Source organism: Antechinus flavipes, chromosome 4 (genome assembly GCF_016432865.1).
Source record: "Antechinus flavipes isolate AdamAnt ecotype Samford, QLD, Australia chromosome 4, AdamAnt_v2, whole genome shotgun sequence".
Lineage (NCBI taxonomy): Eukaryota > Metazoa > Chordata > Mammalia > Dasyuromorphia > Dasyuridae > Antechinus > Antechinus flavipes.
In genome coordinates, this window is record NC_067401.1 from 177,588,378 (window position 1) to 177,615,275 (window position 26,898).

The window sequence follows — 26,898 nt, forward strand, 5'->3', positions numbered from 1 at the left end:
CATATCCTAAATGTTGAAAAGGAGCATGTCTTTGAATTTTTTCTGGAGCTATATGTAATTTGTAGTTCCTTAGTGTTTCTATAGTCTTTTGTAGATATGCTTCTAACATTTGCTCCACACGTGCACATCCCAATATATCATCCATGTGATGTAATAACAACTTTTGGACGTTATCTACACATTCCCCACTTTCCCACATCAGTGTATGTGGATAAACATTGTTTTGTAAGTAGTCTCAGGAGATGAAATGGTCAAGCCTACTGTGCCTGGAGGCAAGGGATCCATAGGCTGGAGAGAAACAGATTTCACCTCTCCAGGGGGTATCTCAGTGCTCCCAGCTGCATACAACTCTATTGTCTCCAATTGTAATCCCTTTCTCCCATCAGGTTGCTTCCTGACTGATTAGTCATGTCTAAGTACTGAACTTCTAAAGACTGTGAGTGTAGCATAGGCTGCCATCATGCCCTAAGTAGTTTTTGTTTTGGGCCCTTGGGCTGGGCTCCCATTTCCGTTTCCCTGAATCAGTCTACATTTTGAGGCCCAATGGAAGCCTCTGTTGCATTTTGGACATGAGGTCTTGTTCTCCCACCCTGTTTTCTCACTCTGTCTTTATGCCAACATTGAACTTTCAAATGCCCTACTTTAACATATTGAAAGCATTGACGAGTCTCTCTGGAAATCTCTTGCCAAAAGGCACCCTGTCTTCCCATGTTCAGATCTTGGGAAGTCTACATCATAACCTGGCTATAAAAAGTATTTGTGCCCACTGTGGTACAGCTTTTTATGATCTCCTCTAAAGGAGCATCCTTGTGTAGTTCTAGTATAATTCTGTTACAAACCTCATTAGCATTTTCTTTAGCAAGTTGCCCTATCATAATGTCTGTTGCTGAATTTTCACCAATAGTTTTTGTATGACACCTGTCTGCATTCATTCCACAAAATCAGCAAAGGGTTAATTTGGCCCTTGTGCTATTTTCATGAAGGCCTCTCTATTGTCCTGTTTACTTGGGATAAAACCCCATGCTTTGATAGCAGCAGAAGCAGTTTGCTCATATGCTGCTATGGGGTAATTAATCTGTGCTGAAGTGTCTGCATAACAACTTACACCTGTTAGTTGGTCACAGGTGATTGGAGTATTAACTCCAATTTGCCTATTTCTTTGGGCTTGTATCCCACAGAGCTCACTATATTCAGAAAGCCACAACAAGTTTTGTCCACGTTCTAAGCATGTCCTTGCTATAGATTTCCAATCACTAGGGGTTAAAATTTCATAAGCCAAATTCTGTAATAACATCTTAACATAAGATAATGTAGCCCCATAGAGAGCGCAAGCCTTTTTCAGGTCTTTGATTATTTCTAGATCAAAAGGAGTGTATCTTCTACTTTCTTGACCTGAAGAGTTAAGCTGTTCAATCACAGAATACATTTCTGTTCTCAAATCAGGTGTATTCTGCCCTTCCTCTTTGGCTTTAAGAAGCGGCTTTTGTAGTCGGGTCATAGGAGGGGATGATTTCTGGGGGTGAGGTGCTGGTGATATCACTGCCCCTCCCACTCCTCCTTCCCTCCACCCAGGAAGGTAAAGTTGATGGGGGAGGGTCAAGAGCCTGCTTGGGTGTAGGTGGAGTTGAAGCTGGACTGTGAGAGTGAGAATCACTAGGCCCTTCAAGTTCACTTAACTCCTCTTGCCCTCTCGCAATATTTCCATTATTCTCTCCTTTCTCTTCCTCTTTCTCCTCACACTTCTTTATGTGGCTATTCTTAAAACTTTTCTTTTTTCTATAACTTGCAGGATTCTTTAAGGCCAATTGTATTAAGTTGTACATATAGAATGTTTTCTTACAAATTGAATTAGGACTTTTATCATAATATTCACATAGTTGATCTCCTACTAGTTTCCACTTACCTGCCTCTATTTCTTCTTCTTTGAAGAACCAAGGGGATGTGCATTCTAATGTATTCCCAAGTCCATTAATCTATTCCCAAGTTACAATTAAACCTTGCTTCTTTATTAGTCTGAGTGTGCTTCCTGTAGCTCTCCCTCAGAGTTGGGTTGGGATGTGGGGAGAATCTTTTCCTAATATCTGCCCCATTTTAGCTAGAAAATGAGAGTTACTAGTTTAGATCTTAACAAAGTAAGTTCCCTGTTTGTTTATTAAAATACTCTATTTCCTGGTCACTGGAACTTCTTTCAGTAAAATTAGTGTCCTTAGTCCATGTTGGATACCAAAATGTTAAGTCCAAGCTAGCTCCCTGGAGGCCTCAGGATCAGCCAGAGTCAGGATAAATTAAAGTCCTTTGTCTTTAGGGGGAGAAGTGAAGAAGACAGTCAGACTGCCATGAGGCTCGCCACCAACTTCTCTCTTCCTCATCTTGCAGCAAAGTGAGTTCTAGACTCTCGCCCCACCCTCTAATCCTTGCCTAAGATTCTCTTAACATCAGATATTGAGCCAGCACCAATGTTGAGAACAGCCATTTTTCCATTGTCTCATGTTAAATAGGTAATTAGCCTTAAATGCTAGGTTGTCTGATTTAAGTACACCTTTTCATAGTTTCAGCCCTTTACAGACTAGAAAAAGCAAATTTAAGTCCAACAGAATATACCATTTTCATTTTCTTAACATTACCATTTTAATCACATTTATTTGATGCTTTATTTAAGAATGTTTTCTTTTCAATCAATTTGTAAATAAATGGAACAAGTGTTACTGTGAAGCAATATGGTCATGTAAGTATGAATTATTGTAGCTGAGGTTTGAACACAAGCCTTGTAATCCATACATGTTTCTAATTTTCTAATGAACAAAAGTACTTTACCCATTAACCTTTTTGCACATTTCTTTTGTCCATGCTGTCTTTCCAAGTCAGAAAGAAAGTTGGCAGATAGTCAGACTTGTAAACACATCTGTAACAAAGGTTACAAATATGTAACTAACAAACCAATTTAAAGATAGATCACATGGAAATGAATGGAGGAAATAGGAAATTTTATTAAAAACTATAAACATTTTTTCATATGATTTTCTTTGCAGAAATTTTTTTTAAAAAATCAGGTAAACAATCCATTGGGGAAAACAAAAATTATAGCACACATTTTTGTTTTTTTTTTATTTTTATTAAAGCTTTTTATTTACAAAACATATGCATGGGTAATTTTTCAGCATTGACCCTTGCAAAGCCTTTTGTTCCAAATTTTCTCCTCCTTCCCCCCACTTTTTCCCCTAGATGGCAGGTAGTCTAATCCATGTTAAATATGTTAAAATATATGTTAAATCCAATATATGTATACATATTTATAGAGTTATCTTAGCACAAATATTTTTAAGAAACATTAATGCTATAGTTTTAAAACTTGAATGAAATCAAAAAGCCCAGATGACTTTATTAATGTTCAATGATAGATGTATAGTAGTTAAAATTTTGTTTTTGCAAAGTATGAGTAATTAATTTGGATTTTAAAAAGATGATAGCATTTGAAAATAACATGATTAAAAAGAAAAAAATTCCCATAGCTTAATCTTAAAATGTTATATTATTTCTGTGATCTCTGGTAGTAGTGTTTTAATATAATTAATGTATCCCCCCCAAATCTGAAATTGATGAATAAAAAGTGTGTGAAATGTAATCAGCATGGTTTTATATGCATAGTGTAATGTTCTCATGCTTTTCAGAGGCATATAGGTCCTACTTATCCGGGCACAACAGGTGCCTACAATTTAAGTTGGAGACTTACATCTTTAATCAGTCAGTTTTAAGTCAAAGCATATGAAGTTCTGACTTAGATCTTTCCCCCTTTCTATTCAGCAATTTCCCTTTTTCCTGATATGCTTAAATAGCAATATCCAGCTGTGAAACTAATCATTCTTCTTCATTTGAATTTTTATCCCTCTACTTTAAAGTAACAGCTGTAGGTAGTTATATAATTAATGGCCTAATTTCTTCACTTCTCATTTCTATCAAATCTTTTAGTAAGCCTCTAATTCATAAATTTTGTACTTTAGTCCTAGTTATTTACTGAATTCAGAAATTGACAATCTATTGCTTCAAAAATTTAAAAATGCTTTATAAACAGAATTCACAAAACCCTTCTAAAGTTACAAAAGCTCCTCTGCTGTTTCTTAATTTGCTAAATCTGACAAAATATTTATGAATTATGAGTTTCACAGACAATACTGTGAAATAAATTTGTTTAATATTTTATTTTTCCCAGTTTCACGTAAAAAAACAATTTTTAAAACTTTTTTTTTTTTTAATGTTGATATGTGGTTTTCTTTCTTTCTTTCTTTCTTTGCTAAGGCAATTGGGGTTAAGTGACTTGCCCAGGGTCACATAACTAGGAAGTGTTAAGTGTCCGAGGTCAAACTTGAACTCAGGTCCTCCTGACTTTCATGGCTGGTGCTCTATCCACTGCGCTATCTAGCTGCCCCAACATTTGTTTTTTAAAACTTTTAAGTTTCAATTCTCTCCCTTTCTCCTCCCCACTCTGTCCCATTGAGAAGGCACATGACATTATACAAAACATTTCCATAAAAGTCCTGCAATGAAAGAAAACATACATCTCTTCCTCTTTCTCCCCTTTCCCCAAAAACCTCAAGAAAAATAAAGTTTAAAAATAAAAGTGTGCTTCAATCTATATCCAGACAAAGGAAATTCTTTCTGTGAATTTGGATAACATTTTTCATCCCAAGTCCTTCACAGTAGTTTTAGATTATTATATTGTTGAGAATAGCAAAGTCAATCACAACTGATCATCCACAACATTGTGACTGTTTTTTTGTAATTATATGCAATACATTTCACTTTGCATGACCTCATGGAGGACTTTCCAGGTTTTTCTGAGAACACCCTGCTTATCATTTCCCATAGAACAATAGTATTCCATCACACTCACCACATTTTATTCAGTCATTCCCCCATTTATGGGCATCCCCTCAGTTTCCAGTTCCTTATCACTGCAAAACAGAGTTACTATAAACATTTTTTTGCATTATGTGGGTGATTTTTAAAAAAATCTCTTTTGGGATATATGCATGATAGTGGTACCATTTAGATATAGTTCCAAATTGCTCTTCAGAATGATTGAATCAGAACACAATTCCTCCAACAATGCATTAATGTCTCAGTTTTCCAACATCTATCATTTTCCTTTTCTGGCCCATTAGTCAATCTACTAATAGATATGAATAGTTTGATTAGTTTATCTGGAAACTGTTCATATCTTTCAATTATTTTTCAGTTTAGGAATGGCTCTTATTTTTTATATATTTGACTCAGTTCCCTGTATGTTTGAGAAATGAGGCCTTCATCAGAGGAACTTGTGAAACAACATTGGTAGCCATACTGTGCTTCTGCACATCTCTTATAACAGAACAACCAATGGAGTCATTTTGGTGTTATTTGTAAATACCATTCACAGCAATTCCAAGTGCTATTATCCCCATAATACCAGTGAATAAACTGAAGCAGGCAGATTAAATTATTTGCCCAGGGACACACATGTAGCAGGTATCTGAGAATAGATTTGAATTCTAATCTTGCTGCTTCCAGAACCAGTATTCTATCTAGAATCCTACTTAGCTATATATATACATAATACATGCATTCATGCATACACACACATATACATATACATGCATAATTTTTGTATAACAGATGAAGCACCATTTCTATATAGATATAGCTATAAGCATATACACATTCATATAAAAAGAATCTAAAATGTCTTCCTGATATTAAGTCAATATAATAGAATAAACCATCACTAGCTGATATGGTCCTTTTGAGGGATATAGCAATCTTCATAGTGAAGTCAAGTTTACATATCTCTATTAAGTGCTTCCTGTGTTCCAGGCACTGAGCTAAGCACTAGAAATACAACAACAACAAAAACTTTAGCAGAAAAAAAGACAGTTCTTGCTCTTATGAAACTTACATTCCAGTGGAAGGGCAGACACATAAAAGAATGATGAAAAGCAGCAGTTGAGAAGATCCCTGCACAAGCATGCTCAAGAAAGTACAGAGTCAAAAAAGGAATAGGAAGAAGAATGGAGATTTGACAGGCCTGCGCTCTTGCCTTAAAGTGAAAATTTGGAGAACCACCAATTAAAAATGGAACTACTAAGGCAGAATAAATATCCAATGTGAGAAAGTCTGATGAAAACTTCTGGGGTGAGGAAGCTGCTCTTTCATGATAGAAGAAATCTTTTTCCCCCCCTGGAGCATTTGGGGTTAAGCCACTTGCCCAGGGTCTTAGCTAGGAAGTGTTAAGTGTCTGAAGTCAAATTTGAACTCAGGTCTGGAAGACTTCAAGGCTGGTTCTCTTATCTACTGCGCCACCTAGCTGCCCCATGTTCTTAGATCTTATTCTTAGAGGAAATAATAATTGAAGACCAACAAAACTGTCTATTTCTTTTGTAAGTCAGCATTTTTTAGTCAGTTATTCATAAATTTTCTGTTGCTCACATTGGTATGGATAAATTCACAAAAGTAGATTATATAATAACAAAATACACAACAGAGATATAGCAAGAACTGCCTTAAAAATGCATACTGAACAGTGTTACTATTGAGTAACACTGTTTTGTTACTGTTTTGTTGGTAACAGTGTTACCAAAGAGATCTTAAAGAAGGAAAAGGGATCTATATGTGCAAAAATGTTTATGCCAGCCCTTTTCGTAGTAGTTAGAAACTGGAAATTGAATGGATGACCATCATTTGGATAATGGCTGAATAAATTGTGGTAGATGAATGTTATGGAATATTATTCTGTAAGAAATGATCCCAGGATGATTTTTCAAAGAGACTTGGATTGACAGGAATTGATGCTAAGTGAAATAAGCAGAACCAGAAGATCATTATACATGGCAACAAGATTATACGATGATCAACTCTGATGGATGTGACTCTTCAACAATGAGATGATTCAAACCAATTACAATTGTTCATTAAAGAAGAGAATCAGCTATACCTAGAGAGAGAACTATGGGAAATGAGTGTGGACCACAACATAGCATTTCCATTCTTTCTGTTATTGTTTGCTTGCATTTTTGTTTTCCTTCTCATGTTTTTTCTTTCTTTCTAGATCCGATTTTTCTTGTGCAGCAAGATAATTGTATAAACATGTATACATATATTGGATTTAACATATACTTTAACATATTAAACATGTATTAGACTACCTGCCATATAAGGGAGAGAGTGGGGGGAAGGAGGAGAAAGGTTGGACTAGAAGTTTTTGCAAGGGTCAGTGTTGAAAAATTACCATGCATATATTTTGTAAATGAAAAGCTATAATAATAATAAAAATTCATGGTGGTAAAAATGAAAGCATTATACTTTTCCTATTGTAATTTTGTCAAGAAAGAAATATTAAAAACTGCTAAAAGAGTTTTATGTTTTAGAGGAGGGTAAATACCTTAATTCTTCTATGGAAAAAAAAAAAGTTGAACTAGCATAAAAACTTTAGATGTTTGTTTCATCTCAATTCTCATCCATCCTTTGCAAAATTTACTCTCTCGAAACTAATACCTAGGTGAAAATCTATATAAGGAAAACTATTTTCTTTGTTTTTATATTAAATATTTTTCAATGAATGAAAGCAAGGTTTTTCTCCCTCCTACTGTCCTATTAACATTATTTCAATTTTAAAAAAATTTTGAATATAAATATTTAAAAATTGTTATTTCTACATATATAGTATAACAGATGAAAATTGTAATAAGACTATGAATATTATATGTAGCTTGCTTTTCTTTTAAATGTGTTTTAAACTCTACTTATAACTTTCAGAGCTTTTCCTAATCTTTTATAATACTTCTATGCATTAATTTTTTAAAATTAATGCTTAAATAATCCTCTTTTCTTCTTTCTTTTTCCTTGTCTCCACCTTGATTCGTTATGTCCCACCACATTGGGGGAAGGGGGGGGACAAAACTTTATAATAAATAATTTATTAGCCATATCCAAAAAATATTTGTCATATTTTTTAGATATAGTCAAGGTAATTTTTTTTTTTTTGCTTGATTAATGATTAGGTCAATCACTTTCATCCATCAGTGGTGTTAGTGTTATGCTTCATTATTAGCTCTCTAGAATCACTCTTGATCTTTGCTTTAGAATAGTAAGAATGAAACAATCCCTACTTGTAAAGAGCTTACATTCTAATGGTGAAGATAGCAGATATGTAAGTTATATGTTGTATGTAAATTAATGACAACTATAGTGTGAATAAATGCAAAGTAGAGAAATGTAAGGTAGAACTCTGTGGACTCTGGTCTAGGTATTAATAAAGCCTCTTCTAGAAACATATCCAAATATACAAAGTAGATCAGGTATGGGATAATTATTTATACTCATCCTTATGAAAAAAAAAAGTTAAAACATGACTCTTAAAGACTTAAAACACAAAATAACAGTCCAAAAATTTTATCACACTTTTGCAGGAAGTTGGTAATGTTATGAGATTGGTGAAAAGGCATTTCACTTTCACTTCAGATCTCCAGTCAAGCACTTATTCAAGGTCTTTATCTGATGGGAGGCTTGAAGTCAATACTTTTTCTGGTGATTGTCTCTAGGATCCATTGTAATAGCTGTAGGGAATACCTCTCACTTCTGCTACCCATTCCATTTTCATTTCAGATTTCTTGGTGATCCTGGACTTCTTACTTCCATGTGAAAGTGGAAAGGTCCATTTCATTATTTCAGTAGGGATTTTTTCATGTATTGTATTTGTATCTCCAGCATCCCGGACAGTGTTTGGGAAAAAATGCAAAGCTTAGAAGCAGTTTCAGAGATTAGCAGCAGCAGCAGCAGCAACAGCAATCATAGCTAGTATTTATTTATATAGTACTATAAGTATTAGTTGTATTTATTTGAATCATTTTCTCTATGTCATTTAAAACCCAGAATACCGGAGTCTCTAGAGATTCTGTAAACATATAGTTAGCAGTAAATAGACAAAAAGAAAAGGCATATTTTTCCTCATACTTGAAAATCAATCCCCTCTTCTTTTCTTTGCTATATAAAGAAGTAATACATTAGCTGATGATTAAGCCAACAGGTGTCAGGGATGCAAAAGCAAATTCTTTCTGCCTGAGTGCTCACAGTGGATATATTATGTCACTCTGTGTTTTGTTGTGGTTTTATGAATTTTGAAACCACAGTTGATTTAGGCATCTAATCTTTACATAATTCTAGGCAGCTAGCTTCAGATTTCAAACCATCATCTTATTTTTAATATTGTTATGTTTAATATTGTTAATATTGGAGGGGATGTTGGAAAAACAAATGCTTTTTAGTTGTCTAAAGAATAGCCACATTAATCTATAAAATTTGCTCATTGTTATTAGAATTGTATTAGAGGAGGGTTATTTCTAATCTTGGAATACTTACTATAGTAAGTATCTCTTGCTCCAGAGATCCCTATGTTCTTCTGCTAGAATTGTCATGCTGGCCAGGTTCCCTTCTTTCATCTTTTTTTTTTTTTAATGTTTTGTCTTTTTTCATTAGATTGTGACTATCTTTTTCATTTCTTTGTATTCCTAGCATGGCACCTAAAAAATAATAAGCATTTGATAAATGTTGATTGATTGACTGATAGTTTTAAATAGATATAATTTTCTTTGTGGCTCAAGTGTATGTTTGAAATTATATTCACATTAGTAGCATTCAGTTTTACTGTGTTTTGTTTTTTATAAAGCTGACTATAACTATTCTAATTAAATATCAATTTGTTGCTCTTTGCACATATATAAAATAATATATCCCTTTTCAGTATTAGATAAATATACCCGAATCTTTAAAAAAAAAAATTTGTAGGGAATATAAAAAGGAATTAGGTTATGATGCTTGTCCCTTTTTGCAATGTTCTTCTCTAAAATATTATATGCTCTGGGTGCAGGTTTCTTAGAGGGGACTTCTGGGAGCAGCCTTCCTTTCAGTTCTGTGTAATAATCACCTCAAATGCAGCCAGCTGCTGAAGTCCAAATCCTTTATTGTCTCCTTCAGAGTCTTATTGCCTTCACTTGGGGCTCAGCTAGTTTTCTGGAGGCCTTCCAGATCTTGCCTCTAGTCCTTTGCCTCTGCTTCTTCAGCCTCTAGCTCCTTCCGAATCTCCAGCCAGCACAAAGGTGGAAGTTGGAATGAATCTGACTCCACCTCCAAGAGTGGACTTGTGGGCTTCTGACTTGTGAATCTCCTCGACTCAATCCTGGTTGAGGCTCCTAGCTTATATAGGTTCTCTTAAAGGTGTGAATTTTAAAGATGTGAAAAGTGTGAACTCTAATAAGTACTAATTTCATTAGTGAACTAGAGAACTGTTAAGTACCATGCTAAATTAGCTAATTATTGTCTCTGTCAATTCCAATGACTTAGCACCTTGTAAGAATTCTAACCCCTTTTCATATTTGTCTCATGGAAGTATGAGATCTTTGTTTTCATTATTCAATATTTTGGGGGATCTGTGGTTTCATGTTGTTATTCCCTACTGTGCAGATGTCAGTCACTTTATGCTTTCTTATCTACATATTTTTTTGACCATGTTTTTACCTTCAGTAAAAAACCTATTTAATATGCCAAAAGTCTTCCTCCTTTCTTGGGACAATCATTCTATCCAGTTTTACATCTGTTGTCTAACATGACTAGTCAGCCTCCTTTTTTCAGTAATATATCACTTCAAACACATCTTTATGCCACTCATGACATATAAAGTTGTTATCACATGCTGCGATCTTGGTTTCCTCATATGTTAATTGAGTATATTGGACTAGATTATTTTGCTAATTAGATTGCACTAAATAATTCCTTCTATAGCACTTATCCTTAAACTTTGGGTTATTTATAAATATAAATTTTCATTCATCTGAGTTCATGTCATTGATTCTTAGCCACAGTGTGAATCATCAGGAAGAAACTGGTATTAAAATATTGGGTTTTCAAGGAACCTAGCTTTTGGGATAAAAACTCAATATTTGACAAAATCTACTGGGAAAAATGGAAACTAGTATAGAAGAAACTAGCCATTGACCAACATCTAAACACCACATACCAAGATAAGGTCCAAATAGACTTATGGTCTAGACATAAAGAGTAATATTATAAGCAAATTAGAAGAACATAGGATAGTTTATCTCTCAAATCTGTGGAAAAGGTAGGAATTTCTGTCCAAAGAAGAACTGGAACTCATAAGTGAACACCAAAAAGATAATTTTGATTATATTAAATTAAAAGGGTTTTGTACAAACCAAACTAGCATAGACAAGATTAGAAGGGAAGCAATAAATTGGGAAAACATTTTTACATTTAAGAGTTCGGATAAAGGCCCTTTCTAAAATATATAGAGAATTAACACAAATATATAAGAATTAAAGTCATTTATCAATTGATAAATGATCAAAAGATATGAACAGACAATTTTCAGGTGAAGAAATTAAAACAATTTCTAATCATATGAAAAGGTGCTCTCAATCACTATTAATCAGAGAAATGCCAGTAAAGACAATTCTGAGATACCATTACATACCTCAGATTGGCTAAGATGACAGGAAAAGATAATGTTGAATATTGGAGGGGATGTTGGAAAACTGGGATACTAATACATTGTTGATGGAACTGTGAGTGGATCCAGCCATTCTGGAGAGCAATTTGGAATTAGGCTCAAAAAGTTATCAAACTGTGCATACCCTTTGATCCAGCAGTGTTCCTATTGGGCCTATATCGCAAAGAGATCTTAAAAGAAGCAAAGGGACCTGCATGTGCAAAAATGTTTGTGGCAGCCCTTTTTGTAGTGGCAAGAAACTGGAAACTGAGCAGATGCCCATCATTTGGAGAATGACTGAATAATATGAATGTTATGGAATATTACTATTTTATAAAAAATGATTAGCAGGATGATTTTAGAGAGGCCTGGACAGACTTACATGAACTGATGGTAAGTGAAATGAGCAGAACCAGGAGATCATTGTACACGGCAACATCAATATTATAAAACAGTCAATTCTTATGAACATGACTCTTCCCAACAATGAAATGATTGGTCCAGTTCCGATGCTCTTGTGATGCAGAGAGCCATCTTCACTCAGAGAGAGGACTGTGGAAACTGAATGTGGATCACAATATAACATTCTCACTATTTTTATTGTTTGCTTACATTTTGTTTTCTTACTCATTCTCTTCTCTTTTTGATCATATTTTTCTGGTGCAGCAAGAGAACTATATAAATATGTTTACACATATTGGATTTAACATATATTTTAACATGTATAACATATTGAATTGCTTACCATGTAGGGGAGGGGAAAACCTGAAACACAAGGCTATGCAAGGGTCAATGTTGAAAAATCATCTGTTCATATGTCTTGAAAATAAAAAAGCTTAAAAAAATTTTTTAAATAAAATAAAATATTGAGTTTTTATAATGTCAGGGAATTTAGGATCCTTAAAGGCATTCTAAAGTTTTCCTAGTGTAATATGGCAAGATTCTATCTTCCTACTCAGTTCTGTGATTGTCCAGCAGTCACATATTAGTGCAAAATCAATGGGACCTTGGACAAGTGTCTTAATTTCTCTGCTGTTCTCATCTATAAGATGAAGTGATTAGACTAATTAAACATCTATGACCCTTTCCAGCTTTCATATTTGTTTATATTTGCTTATATAGTGATAAGTTGCCGAGGAGTTTAACAATATTGGTAATATTGACAGCCCAATAAGCAGTTATTTGGTTTTTTATTCATTTAGTGTTTAGTGATTAATTTCTAAATTGATGGCCAGATGAAGTCTGTATTTTAATAGATAGCATTGAAATTTGTCAAGTTAGTAGATAATATAGAGATATATGAATATGCAGAATAGAAGCTACAATTAGCATACTTATTTTATAAATGTTTGATTTGTAGCCAAAATGCGACCATAATTATAGGAATAGAGAATAATAATATTTCACAAATTCAGCACCACACAATATTCAGTGCCAAAAATCTATATTGGTGTTTTAAGATCACTATTTTCAGTTTTGTCACTATCTTTTTATTACCCTTGCCTCACTCCCTACAGCAATCGTGCTTCTAAAATAAATGTTTATGAAAAGTTAAAATGGTAATATTTCAGTACCAACAATAGACCTTAATAATGTGAAATAAGCTATCATTTTTAAGTACTTACTATTTATATTGCATGTTTAAAGACATTTGAATTAAATTAATAGTAACTCACAGTTCTATAGAGACTTTGAGTTTTACAAAACCATTTTCCCATAACATATGTAGTAGGTATTTTCGCTAGCAAGGTTAATTGACTTGCCCATAATCATGAGTTAAGATTTTAGCCCATTTCTCCTAATTAGATTTGTTCTCCTTAGATCTAGAAAAAGTAGGGATAAAACATTATACTTGCTTTGAGGCAGATTCTGTCAAGATATATCCAAAAGAGTAATGGGTTTTCTAGTATAGAGTAGGATTCCCCATCTTTCTTTAAAGAAAGCTTGGATGAGCATTTTCCAATATATTATAGAGGAGATTATTATTTAGGTATATTTTGGATTAAATGGCTTCTGGGAATTGTTCTTTTCTTCTTTTTTTTTTTTAAATGAATATCATACTATAAATATTCAGTTTGGGAAAACATATAACTAAAGACTGAATTTTTAATGGTTAATGGAATTTGGTATGACAAATTTAGTTTGAAATTTTCCCAATATTACTATGTGAAATTATTGAACACTAATACCCTACTTAAAGTTATATAGACTCCTTTGTGATGCTTAGTATCTCTGTGATTCTTCACTGTATCACTTTCCTTCACAGATTCTCTTGCCTCATTTTATATTTTCCTAATATTATGTGCAGGAATTGAAGTAGATGACCTCTAGCATTAGATGCTAGATGTTCTGGCATGCTTTAAATTTCAGAGATTGTCTCAGCAGAATTAAATCATATCCATAGAGTTAATTCCAACTGTATCTATTCAAGAAATGATCAGTGAATCTTTGTTTAAAAGATGGCATATTTACTCTTTTTCTTGCATCCTAGATTGTAGCAGCATCAATACTCTGTTTTTATTGTATGCATTCTGTTTGGAAATTAGCTTCTATATTTCACTCCTTTTTCCTAGACCAGGCTAATAGAAATCAGGGTATGTATAAATGTGTATGTATGTATGTATACATGCTGTGCATATTATAGCTGAGTAAACAAAGTTAAGTGACTTGCCTAGGTCACACAGCTTGTTAAGTGTCTGAGGGCAAACTTGAACTCAAGAAGAGAAATCTTCCTGACCTTAGGAAGACTCTATCTGCTGCACCATACATTTGCCCCATGATCACTTACACATCCAAATAATCACAAGGAAGCTTATTCTTAGTATTGTAGGGATTAGATATAAGCTTAATATGGAGCTAGCATGAAGGCATGTATGTATGTTTGTATGTATATTGGTATTGAGCAAAAAAAAGATTAAGAAAACATTAATAACTATTAATCCAAAGAGATGCCCACTTTATAAAATTTTATGATAATATGTATATGTTGAGAGACACTTTTAATTATAGGGTCATATATTAGAGTTAGAATAAACTTTAAGATTGTCTAATGCATCCCCCTCATTTCACAGATAGGAAAATGAAACCAGTAAATGTTAATGAATGGTCCAACATCTCACTACTATAAAATGAAAGAACCAGTGACAAGGATATGAAAAGATAATAAGCAGGATTTTGCAAAAAGTATTCTATAGTAGACCATAATTACGGTTTAATAATTAGAAGGGATTCCAGAAGCATTTAGCCCAACCCATATACAAAATTCCCTCTTAAGAACAATTTTTACTTGAAGACCTCCTAGGAAGGGGAAACTTGGAGTAGCATCATTCTACTTAGTACCAATCTAATTTTTAGGAAGTTTTCCCTAACATCTAACTAAATTTGCCTCTGCAACTTCCATCCTATTCTTTTGGGCATTTTAATTTCTATTTAGCCAATGTTAAGTATTTTTGATTGATTACTGCTTAGTTTTCTCTCCCTTTCCTCATTCTGTATGCAAACACACACACACACACACACACACACACACACACACACACACACACCACACACACACACACACACACACACACACACACACACACACACCACACACACACACACACAAATACATGAACATCTATCTTTTAAGGGGACGAAGATCTGATATTGCGAATTCACTTTCATTCTGTTTTTTGTTTTTTGTTAATTAATCTTTTCTTATCTGTTTATTAAAAAGTAACATAGTCCAACTATAAGTTATTGGTGTTTTTTCAATTACTTGTCTTCTATTATTTCTATAAAGAGTATTCATATGTCATAAATGTATCTTGGTAAGGAAACTGCTCTAATTTCTTGTTAAATCATTGAGATCTTTATGTTCTATTTTTCCAGAATTCCTACTACTTTAATAAAATTTTCTGCTCCTGGTTCTAACTTGTTAGTTTTCTCTACAGTTTTTCCTTTAAGAACTCTAATTTTATTATCCTCGTTTTTTATTTCTTGCTTTATTTATTCTGGTTAGTCTTGGAAAGGGAAAAGGAGGGAACAAACATTTATTAAATGCTTATTTTATGAAGCAGTCAAACATTGTGATAAATACTTTATAAATATTACTTGTGACAAAGCAGTTCTCCTTTGATTACTATAGTGTTCTCTGGTTTGGTTTTCTGGAGGTCTCTGGGGCATCCTTCTTTTCAGTTCAGTAATCACCAAGAGAATAGCCAGGTGTTAAAGTCCAAATCCTTTATTGCCTCCTTCAAAATCTTGTCTCCTTGCCTGGGCCTTCGGCTAACTTTCTTGAAGGCCTTCTGGAGTCTTGGTTTCAGTGGAGGAAGTGCAGGAGGAGAGCCTGCCACCCGGAGCCTGACCAAAGATGGAATTGAAATCTCTCTCTCCTTCACTCAGAGAGTTTAAGCTTCTGCCTCCAGTTCTCTTGCCTTTTCTGCCTCTGAATCTGAGTGAATCTAGCTGAGGCTCCCAGCTTATATGCTCTACACTAAGTATAAACCAATCATTATATCTCTAGGAAATCATTATTTGTTGTAAGATTAAATCAATCATTCTGAACTTAGAAATAAATTAGTCACCATGCTAAACTAGATAACCATTGTATCCTCAATTCCACTTAGTTACTACCTTGTAAGCATCCTTGTTTCAAGTTCAGAGTTCTGGCCCATAACAGATTACTGTGGAGTTACTCTTTTCTTCTGCATTTACTTCTTGGGTTTTCATTTCACAATATTTTTTTCATTTTATTAGGTGGGTTGGAGGGGGAGGGTTATTTTGTTTTTTCATGTTTACTTATGCATCCAGCTTAAGTTCTTAGATTGAGCCTTTCTTAGGACCATATGATAACACTTTCTACCAGGGTTAGGATCTGAACCCTTCTGCCATCTTTAGGTAAGCCATAGTAATTAAAAATGAAGTGATAAAGGCCTGGAACGTGGTTATGGTAGTATCAGAGGGAGGGAGGAGAGGGTATTCAAGTAATATTGAAAAAAGTGAATCATGAGGCCTTGGCTACAAATTGCATATACAGAATGAGAAGAAATGAGAAATCAAGTATGACATCTAGATTGAGAGCCTGTAGGTTTTGAAGATGGGTGGTATTATGTCCTTAGCAGTCAGAAAGAAGGAATAGGGAAACAAAAGGGGAAGGATAAATGAGCTCAGTTCTAGATATGTTTAGTTTAAGATGTGTACTGGATATCCATCTTGAGATGTCCGAAAAACATTTGGAAATATAAGACTAGAGGTCAGCAGAGAGATTAAGGCAGGATAGGTAGATTTGAGAATCACCAGCCTGGAGACAATAAAATTCATGGAAGTTGAAGTTAATAGTAAAGGAATAAAAGACTCCAAAACAGAATCCTAGGAAACAACTACAGTTAGAGGGCATGACCTAGATGAAGATCCAGTAAGACTGAGAAGAAATAAAACTGGGAGGATAGTCAGAGATTGTGATATCTTGAATAAGGAATATCAAGGAGAAGAGAGTAATGAACATTGTCAAAGACTGCAAAAAGATTTAGAAGAATGAAAACTGAAACAAGGCCATTAGATTTGGCATTTAAGAGTTAGTTGGTAACTTTGGAGAGAACAATTTAAGTAGAATGAGGTCTGAAGACAGATAGGGGATTAAGGAAAAATTGAGAGAAGAGAAAGTGGAAATATCTATTATAGATGACTTTCTCAAGGAGTTTAGCTAACTGAGATGGAAGGAGGATTTTTATTAATGGTAGAGATAGGCATGTTTGAAAGCAATAGTCAAAGAGCCAGTAGACGGGGATATTGAAAATAAGTAATAGAATGATATGATAGAGGAAACAGTCTAATGGAAGAAATGAGATAGAATAGGAATACTTGTGCAAGTAGAGGAGTTTGCCTTGATTAGAAGTAGGACCACCTCTTTTTGTGAGCAGGTGTGAAGTTAAGGAGATAGTGGCAGAGGGTATCTGAGTGATATGAGATGAGAAAGAGGGAGCTTATCACAAATGGCCTTAATTTTTTCTGTAAAATATGAGAAAAGGTTCACAGCCAAGAGATTGGCAGGGAGGGAGTCATAAGAGACTTAAAAAGGTTGAAAAGGTCTGGAATAGGATTAGGAAAAAGGGAGAATGACCAGGAGTTCTATAGATAATAGCTACATGATTTTGATTGGTTGGTAGAGATGAAAAACATGAACTTCACAGAAGTTACTGAGTAATGTGGATACTGGAAAAACCTAAAAGTGACAGTGAGGAGGACAATAAGAGGGGGTATACTAGCAGTTTGAGGATCAGAAATAGCAAGTCACAAAGGTTTTTATAGTTTAATTCTAGTCCCAAACTCTGAATAGAAAGAATAATCTTAATTCTCTGGTGTCTCAACTCTTTGGTCTTGTCCTTTTAGTTGTTTCATCCTATAGATTTGACTGGATATGGTGACTGTTCCTAACCTTTTATTTGATCTTTTAATTAGAAATAAATTCATGTATATCAAGTGCCTATTATATATGCATAATACTATAGTAATGCTGAATTGAGGAATATAGAACCAAAATTGTATGTTTTTTTCTAGGTCCAAGAAACCCCCAACTGCAACAAGACAGGTTCTTGGCCATTTGGATTTCAAAAATATCTTTTCTTATAAGAGACCTTGGTACCTCCTTCAATATCACCAGGGAATATTTATATATTAGCCCTTACAAGTTGTTTTTCCACTTCAACCTGCTTTTCATTGATCCATTTTTCATTGAGTTTTGTCTTTGTCTCTTCTATTATAACCTCAGTGGGCTTTTGTACACCAAAAAACACTAAGTTGGGTTTTTTCTCCTTCATAGTCCCAGCATGTTCTTTCATTTGCTTTCTAATTTTGAACCTGAACACCTTGGAGCCCTTTTTTTGCTTCCCTACAATTACTTGAGATAAATTTTAGGACCATTTGACAATGATTGTTTTCTTTACATAGATTCTAACAACTTTTATGTCTTTAGGTATACTAGTTTATGCTTGTACCCAGCCTCCTTCCCCCAACTTGACCCCATTCTCCTACAGATTTTAATTTTTTTCCTCACATATCAGTAACATAACTCAAAACTTCACATATTACTGAATAGAACTGAAAGAATCTCAAAGCTGACTGTTTAGTTTTTTGTTGTTTAATTCTGTACTTAAAACAAGGATTCTTTCAAGGTGCTAACTCAGTGGAATTGATAAATACAGTGGTTATCTAGTTTAGCATGGTGCTTAATAGTTCTCTAGTTCAGTACATATACTTAGTACTTAATATAGTTCTACAAGATTCACACCTATGATAATGTAATTATAATAGAGTATATAACAGCCAAAAGGGATTGAGAGACAGATTGATTCCATCATCCATCTTTGTGGTGCCTGGAGGCTGAAGCACAAGCCGTTGGACTCAGAACCAGATTTATTCACTTCTCACACCATCCTGATGGCTGGTCTCTTGCACTTCCCTCACTGAGACCAAGGCAGGTCTGAAAGGCTCTCTAAAAAGCTGCCCAGCCCCAGGCAAGGCGACAATAAAGGATTTGGACTTTTAACACCTGGCTATTCTTTTGGAGATTTATCTATTGAAATGAAGGCTGTTCCAAGACCTCCAGAAAACCAACCAAGAACATTACTTTTTTTTTTTTTTTGCCAGTCTTTTTATATATATATATATTATATATATATATATTTATATATATATATATATATATATATATATATATACATAATTTTTTATTGACAGAACCCATGTCAGGGTAATTTTTTACAACATTATCCCTTGCACTCACTTCTGTTCCGATTTTTCCCCTCCCTTCCTCCATCCCCTCCCCCAGATGGCAAGCAGTCCTACAGATGTTAAATATGTCGCAGTATATCCTAGATACAATATATGTGTGCAGAACCGAACAGTTCTCTTCTTGCACAGGGAGAATTGGATTCAGAAGGTAGAAATAACCCGGGAAGAAAAAAAAAATGCAAACAGTTTACATTCATTTCCCAGTGTTCTTTCTTTGGTTATAGCTACTTCTGTCCATCATTGATCAGTTGGAACTGTGAGTTAGATCTCTTTGTCAAAGAAATCCACTTCCATCAGAATACATCCTCATACAGTATTGTTGTTGAAATATATAATGATCTCCTGGTTCTGCTCATTTCACTTAGCATCAGTTCATGTAAGTCTTTCCAAAAGTCTCTCTGTATTCATCCTGCTGGTCATTAAAGAACATTACATTTAAGTAATTTTTCAGTCATGTTCAACATTTGTATGGGGGATTTTCCTGGCAAAGATACTGGAGAGATTTGCCATTTCCTTTTTCTGACCTTTTTATAGATAGGAAACTGAGGCAAACAAGGTTGTGTAACTTGCCCAGAGTCACACAGCTAGTAAGTGGCTGAGGCCAGAATTAAATTAGGAATTCTATCCATTATGCCACCATTCTATTCCATTCTAGCTATTATGCTATCCATTAGCTGCCCCATAAAAATGACATAAGTCCATTACAAATTTATATTTTCTAATCTCAATGAGGTACTCACTGCAGTAAGGCAATTATTCTACTACTACCTAATGGATCCATTATCCCACTCTCTACAGTAGATAGTCTGATCCTTTTCCTATCTCTTAAAACTTCCCACGATATTCCTTATTTACCCCTTCTAAGTGAAGTCTTCATCTCATACTTTAGAAGCCAAATTTTCTCTCCTTTCTCTTCCCTCCTTCATAAGTCACATCACTCAGACATTTCCCACAATTTTTTTTTTTTTAAGGCAATTGGGGTTAAATGACTTGCTCAAGGTTACCCAGCTAGGAAGTGTTATATGTCTGAGGCTGGATTTGAACTCAAGTCCTCTTGAATTCAGGGCCAGCACTCTACTGCACCATCTAGCTGTCCTGATTTCCCACGATTTCTTTCTTCAGTCTTAGAGGAATAGGTAGCTCTTCATCTTGCCAAGGCCAACTCCTCCACATTCACCCTTGATTTTATTGTATTTAGTCTTTTCTAGCAAATTTTCCCCTCTATCACTTCTACCTCTTTCCTTCACCTTTTTGCCTACTGACCCCTTAACTCCTGTCTACAGTAGTTTCATTTTCTTCATCCTTTAAAAACAAAACAAAATAAAATTCACAGTTCTTCCATTCCCACTCCATATCTCTCCTCTCCTTCCTAACTCAAAAAAGTGCCACTTGGAGTGACTATTTTCATTTCTTCTTTTCTATATTTTCTGCTGTCTGCTTTTTTACCTCATTATGCATCTTTTAAGGAAGGCTCGTTGTCAACATCTTGTATTAGGTAGAGTATCAGAGTTGGAGACAGGAATGCCTGGACTCAAATCCTACCCTTGTTGTTTGCTAGATATGTAACTATATGGACAAACTTTAATTCTCTTAGACTGCTTCCTTACTTATAAAACAGAGATAATAGGAGTTTCTACCAAATATGTTTGTTATAAGGCTCAAATGATATATAGAAGGCACATTGAAGATGTTAAAAGTATTATGAAAATATGAATTATTTTTATTCAGTCTAACAAATTTAAACTGAAATGAATTTTATTATTCAATATTTTGATGTTTCAAGGACTTTTAATTTTATCACTGTGCATATTCATAGAATCTGAGAGTTGGCCGGACCTTCATAGCCTTCAAGTCTAACCCATATAAAAAGAAAACCTCTACTATAACCTAACAAATATTTAACCAGCTTCTGCTTATAGTTGCTTGGTGCAATAATGTTAGAAAGCTTTTTCTGACAATAAGCCTAAATTTGCCTATTTCTACCTTCCAAAAAAATTTATCCTGGCTTCTGGGGGATAAACAAAAGAGGTCTAATTATTCCATGTGACAGTCTTACAGATACTTGAAGCAGCTAAAATTTCCCCTCTGAGTCCTCCTTTTTAAGCTAAACATCTCTTATTTCTTCAACTGATTTCAAAATTATCTTCATTTAAGGCCCTTTACCATACTAGTTTCTGTCCTCCAGATAATCTCCAATTTACCAGTGCCCATCTTAAACTGTGGTGCCCCAAACTGAACATAATACTCTAAATATAATCCAAGAAGGGCAGAGCACCTTGGTATAGTTACCCCGCTATGCTGAGGAATCACGTCTCTTTTAACGTAACCTCAGATACCAATAGCTACAACATTTATTCTATTATACAAATCTCTATCCTTCAATGAGTAGTAGATAATTTTTGAGAGTTGCTATGGCCCAAAATTTCATTAACCTGTAACCATTCTGGTGATAGGTTCCTTATGTAGTTTGGTCCTCAGATAACAGAAGCAGTCTATCATTATTCCTTTCTTATAACCTTTTGAGCATGAATTTGCCATAAAAGGTAACTTCTATGGCACAATGAAACATCAGAGTAGGATTTCAAACCTATAATATTAATATTAAGAATTAAGTTACTAGTAAGGTGATCATTCTTGTAAAAATAATTTTAATACTTTTTTGTGTCTTCTGTCATTTTATTCTTCAATACAGTTCTTTGAGGTTCCATTTGATTCAAATATGACTAGAACAAAGAACAGACCTCTGGTTCGAGGACAGATCAGGTAAAGTAATTTTTTTTATGTGAATAAAACATCAATCTTACTCTTTTTATGTTCTGTTTTTTCTGTTGCTTTAGAGGCATCTAGATGGTGTAGTGGATAGAATTCTGGGCTTGAAGTCAGAAAGACGAGTTAAAATACAGCTTAAGACACTTAATAGCTATGTATACTTAAATAAGCCACTTAACTTTTACTGCCTCAGTTTCCTCAATCATAAAAAGAAAATATTGGTAATACTTACCTCACAGAGTTATTATGAGGATGAAGTAAGATAATATTTGTAAAGCACTTGTGTAACCTAGTATGTGCTATATAAGTGCTTATTCCCATTCCATTCCCTTGTATGGTTTAGATTAGCATTCCCTCAAAAAACTTAAAGTAGGCACACCTCTAAAAATTGGTATAACTAATAAAATAGTCTCCATTAGAAACCAGAATATCACACAATGCATTTAAATTCTCAAAAGGTTTATCAAGTGTTGGGGAAACAAGGTAATATGATACAATGCAGTTTTTCTCAAATATAATATTAGAGCATAGTGGTAGTCTCACAGTCTCATGGTGGTAGAGATCCAGGCAAGTACCATTAGCACTAATGATTTGCAAACAAATCTGTACTTCAATTAGAAGAAATATTTAATCAAACAATTAATAAAGTCATGTATTCAAAATTAAATTGTTGCTACCTCCCTGCTTTTTTCTTGCAAATATAATACATTAAAATTTAAAAGGCATGTAAATTTTTATGACCACCAATGAACAGAAGTAGTTTACTTGTAGTACTTTAATTGACATTTTCTTCATTCCCTTTCCAAGCCTAATGTAAAAAATAGAAGGCTGCAATAAAAATTAAAAATTGTAAGGATTAATTTGGCTTTCATAAACCAAGCAAAATCTTACCTTAGTGATATTTAAAATTAAGCATAAAAACAAATATAGGTATGATAGATTACATAAATGACAATATGTTAAAATGAAGTATATGCACTGTATTTAATTAAAATAATGGCCATCCCCTAAAATGAGAAGTTCTTCACAGGAAAATGCCATTTTCATTAAAATCATTATGCAGAATTACTCTTTTTTAATTATCATGTCTAATTCCTTGTGACCCTATTTGATATTTTCTAGAAAAAGATAGTGGTTTGCCATTTCCTTCTCCAATTCATTTTACAAACAAGAAAACTGAGACAAGCAGGGTTAAATAACATGTTCAGGGTCATACAGCTAGTTAGTGCCTGAGATTATATTTGAACTGAGGAAAATAAGTCTTCTTAACTCCAGGTCTGGCACTTTATCTTCTGTGCCTTTTAGCTGTCCCATACGAGTATGTTTAATATATAACATGAAGACCTGAGTGACAAAAGAGTAGTGTTTATGGCAGAGTTTTCCTGACTAAGAGACAAGGGAGAGAGCCCCAACTACTATGGTGGCAGATATAAGCACATTCATACAGCTGACTGCATTCCAGGTAGTAGAAGATGGAGGGAGATGTTTAGTGGGGAATTCCTATGGGTTTCACATTCAGCCTCTCTTATTGTGGACAAAGGCTATTGAAGTAGGACTATAGTAAAGACTTTAATGTAAAGGAACCAGATTTTTATGATTGTTGTAGTTATTCTTGTTTGGGTTTTTTTTTTTTGGGGGGGGGAGGGAGGGAAGTATAGAGGATTACCTCCTTATATTCAAGCTAATATGTAAGATGATTTTTAGCATGGACTCTTTATAACTAGAGTCTGCACAGAAGCCAGACTGGAACATATTTCAATACTTGAAGGAGCTATGGTGTTCCCATTATGAATGTTCATTTTATTGATGGATATTGAATTCCTCTATAACTTTATAGATAAACTTGTAGAGTTACTATAACTGACACATTTATTATCCTTAACCAAAATAGTATAGTGTTAAATATCATCAAACTTAGTTTAATTTTAAATGACAAGCATTTAATCTGCACTGAAAGCCTTTCCAGCTTGTTAGGATCTACCAGAACTTATAATACGTTAAAATTATTATAGAACCAAGCCATGATCTGATGAAACATCAAAATAGTAATTTATCTGAAGAGCCAGTAATATATACCACCCCACTTACCATGCTATCTTATTATATGTACATATGTGTGTGTATTTTATGTAATACTAAACTGCCATTTGAGTACTTGATTACCTTGTCAAAAACTAGATACCATGTGACTGCCAAAATGGTTCATATTTCCCTATGACATTATAATTAATTTTACTTCATCTCATAGACTTTCCAAATCTAACCATAAATTTGTGCTTGGACATTAATAGTGATTCTGTTTACAAAAAGTGAATAATATTTATTTATTTAATATTTCTCTCCTTTGCCAATATTATGCTATGTTTGAAAATTAAGGTGAGCTGAGAGACAAAGTTTAACATGATTAACATGTTTAACATGATTAACAATAAATTGGATCTATGGCCTCTCAGTAACCAGAGAAATTGAGTGAGGACTGACAGGGTCTTTTATGGCAGTTAGCAAGATAAGAAAGGAAAATCTGAATCAAAATGGGAGGTCTTCTTCTGATTGGTATGGATAATAGTCAGAATTGACATTACCTCATTTTCTGAAACCCACTTAACCACACCCAAGACATAGATTTGAGACTAGGATACTTAGGTGATAGGAGCTGTCTTCAGGTATGAGTGTTAGGTTAATCTAATTTCTTTGGAAAGTGAGTAATAGATAAGGTTATGAAGATGGAGAGAAATACAAGACAAAAACTTAATCTTTAGGCAAGTTTTTTTAGGAGGAGGGTGAGGTTTACAAGGGGAAGGAATCATGAAAGGGAATATTAAGTTTAGCTGATTAAGTCTTAGGAAAATATAATTAAAATTTGTTTTCAATTTTATGATTACTATGGAGTAATAGCAGTTATTCTGATATTCATATAAAAGAAGCTTTAAACACTGACCTTGTAACTTATGAGTAGTGAGCAGTGGAAAAAATATGAAACTATTAAAAATTAAAACCAGTTAGTCTTCATTAAATTGAGAAGTTGATGAAAAATGCTGTCCATCTCCAGAAAAAGAACCATTGGAGCCTGAATGCAAAACAAAGTATACTTTTTAAAAACCTTTATTTATTTTGGCTTTTTTGGTGGGGGGGGAGGGAGGGTGAGAGAGTCTGTTTTCTTTTACAGCATGATAATATGGAAATATGTTTTAATGAGTATATATACGAATTAGATTCCTTGCCTTCTAAATGAGGGGGAAGAAGAAGATGGGAGAGAAAATTTGAAACTCATAATTTTAAAAGTTAATAATTGTTTTTATATGTAATTAAGGTAAAAATAAAATCTCATACCAAGATAAGATCAAAATGGGTCCATGACCTAGGCATAAAGAACGAGATTATAAATAAATTAGAGGAATATAGAATAGTTTATCTCTCAGACTTGTGGAGGAGAAAGAAATTTGTGACCAAAGATGAACTAGAGACCATTACTGATCACAAAATAGAAAATTTTGATTACATCAAATTAAAAAGCCTTTGTACAAACAAAACTAATGCAAACAAGATTAGAAGGGAAGCAACAAACTGGGAAAACATCTTCACAGTTAAAGGTTCTGATAAAGGCCTCATTTCCAAAATACATAGAGAACTGACTCAAATTTATAAGAAATCAAGCCATTCTCCAATTGATAAATGGTCAAAGGATATGAACAGACAATTTTCACAGGATGAAATTGAAACTATTACCACTCATATGAAAGAGTGTTCCAAATCATTATTGATCAAAGAAATGCAAATTAAGACAACTCTGAGATACCACTACACACCTGTCAGATTGGCTAAGATGACAGGAAAAAATAATGATGAATGTTGGAGGGGATGCGGGAAAACTGGGACACTAATGCATTGCTGGTGGAGTTGTGAACAAATCCAACCATTCTGGAGAATAATCTGGAATTATGCCCAAAAAATTATCAAATTGTGCATACCCTTTGATCCAGCAGTGTTTCTATTGGGCTTAAATGTTTGTAGCAGCCCTATTTGTAGTGGCTAGAAACTGGAAAATGAATGGATGCCCATCAATTGGAGAATGGCTGGGTAAATTGTGGTATATGAATGTTATGGAATATTCTTGTTCTGTAAGAAATGAACCAGCAGGATGAATACAGAGAGGACTGGCGAGACTTACATGAACTGATGCTAAGTGAAATGAGCAGAACCAGGAGATCATTATACACTTCGACAACGATATTGTATGAGGACATATTTTGATGGAAGTGGATTTCTTTGACAAAGAGACCTAACTGAGTTTCAATTGATAAATGACGGACAAAAGCAGCTACACCCAAAGAAAGAACACTGGGAAACGAATGTGAACTATCTGCATTTTTGTTTTTCTTCCCGGGTTATTTATACCTTCTGAATCCAATTCTCCCTATGCAACAAGAGAACTGTTCAGTTCTGCAAACATATATTGTATCTAGGATATACTGCAACATATCCAACATATAAAGGACTGCTTGCCATCTAGGGGAGGGGATGGAGGGAGGGAGGGGAAAAAAATCGGAACAGAAACGAGTGCAAGGGATAATGGTGTAAAAAAAATTACCCTGGCATGGATTCTGTCAATATAAAGTAATTATTAAATAAAAATTTAAAAAAACAAAAACAAAAACAAAAAAAAATAAAATAAAATAAAATAAAATCTCAAGTATATTTTTTTTAAAAGGAATTATCCTCCAGATGCCTATCTACTCCTTTCTTTCCTTCCCCCACACACTAAACGGCACTAGCTAAAACTGAGAACGATCATTTAAACTTTTTTTTCTTTATTAAAGCTTTTTATT

General features: G+C 34.0%; 1 protein-coding gene across 1 annotated transcript in view; it reads left to right on the plus strand.

Annotated features, from left to right (window-relative positions):
- Positions 1-26,898, plus strand: part of LOC127560755 (protoheme IX farnesyltransferase, mitochondrial) — a 92,107-nt gene that overhangs the window by 32,880 nt on the left and 32,329 nt on the right. Inside the window, exon 5 of the mRNA XM_051995599.1 lies at positions 21,996-22,066. Within this exon, the coding sequence (XP_051851559.1) occupies positions 21,996-22,066 (71 nt within the window). The remainder of the gene's footprint in view (positions 1-21,995; positions 22,067-26,898) is intronic.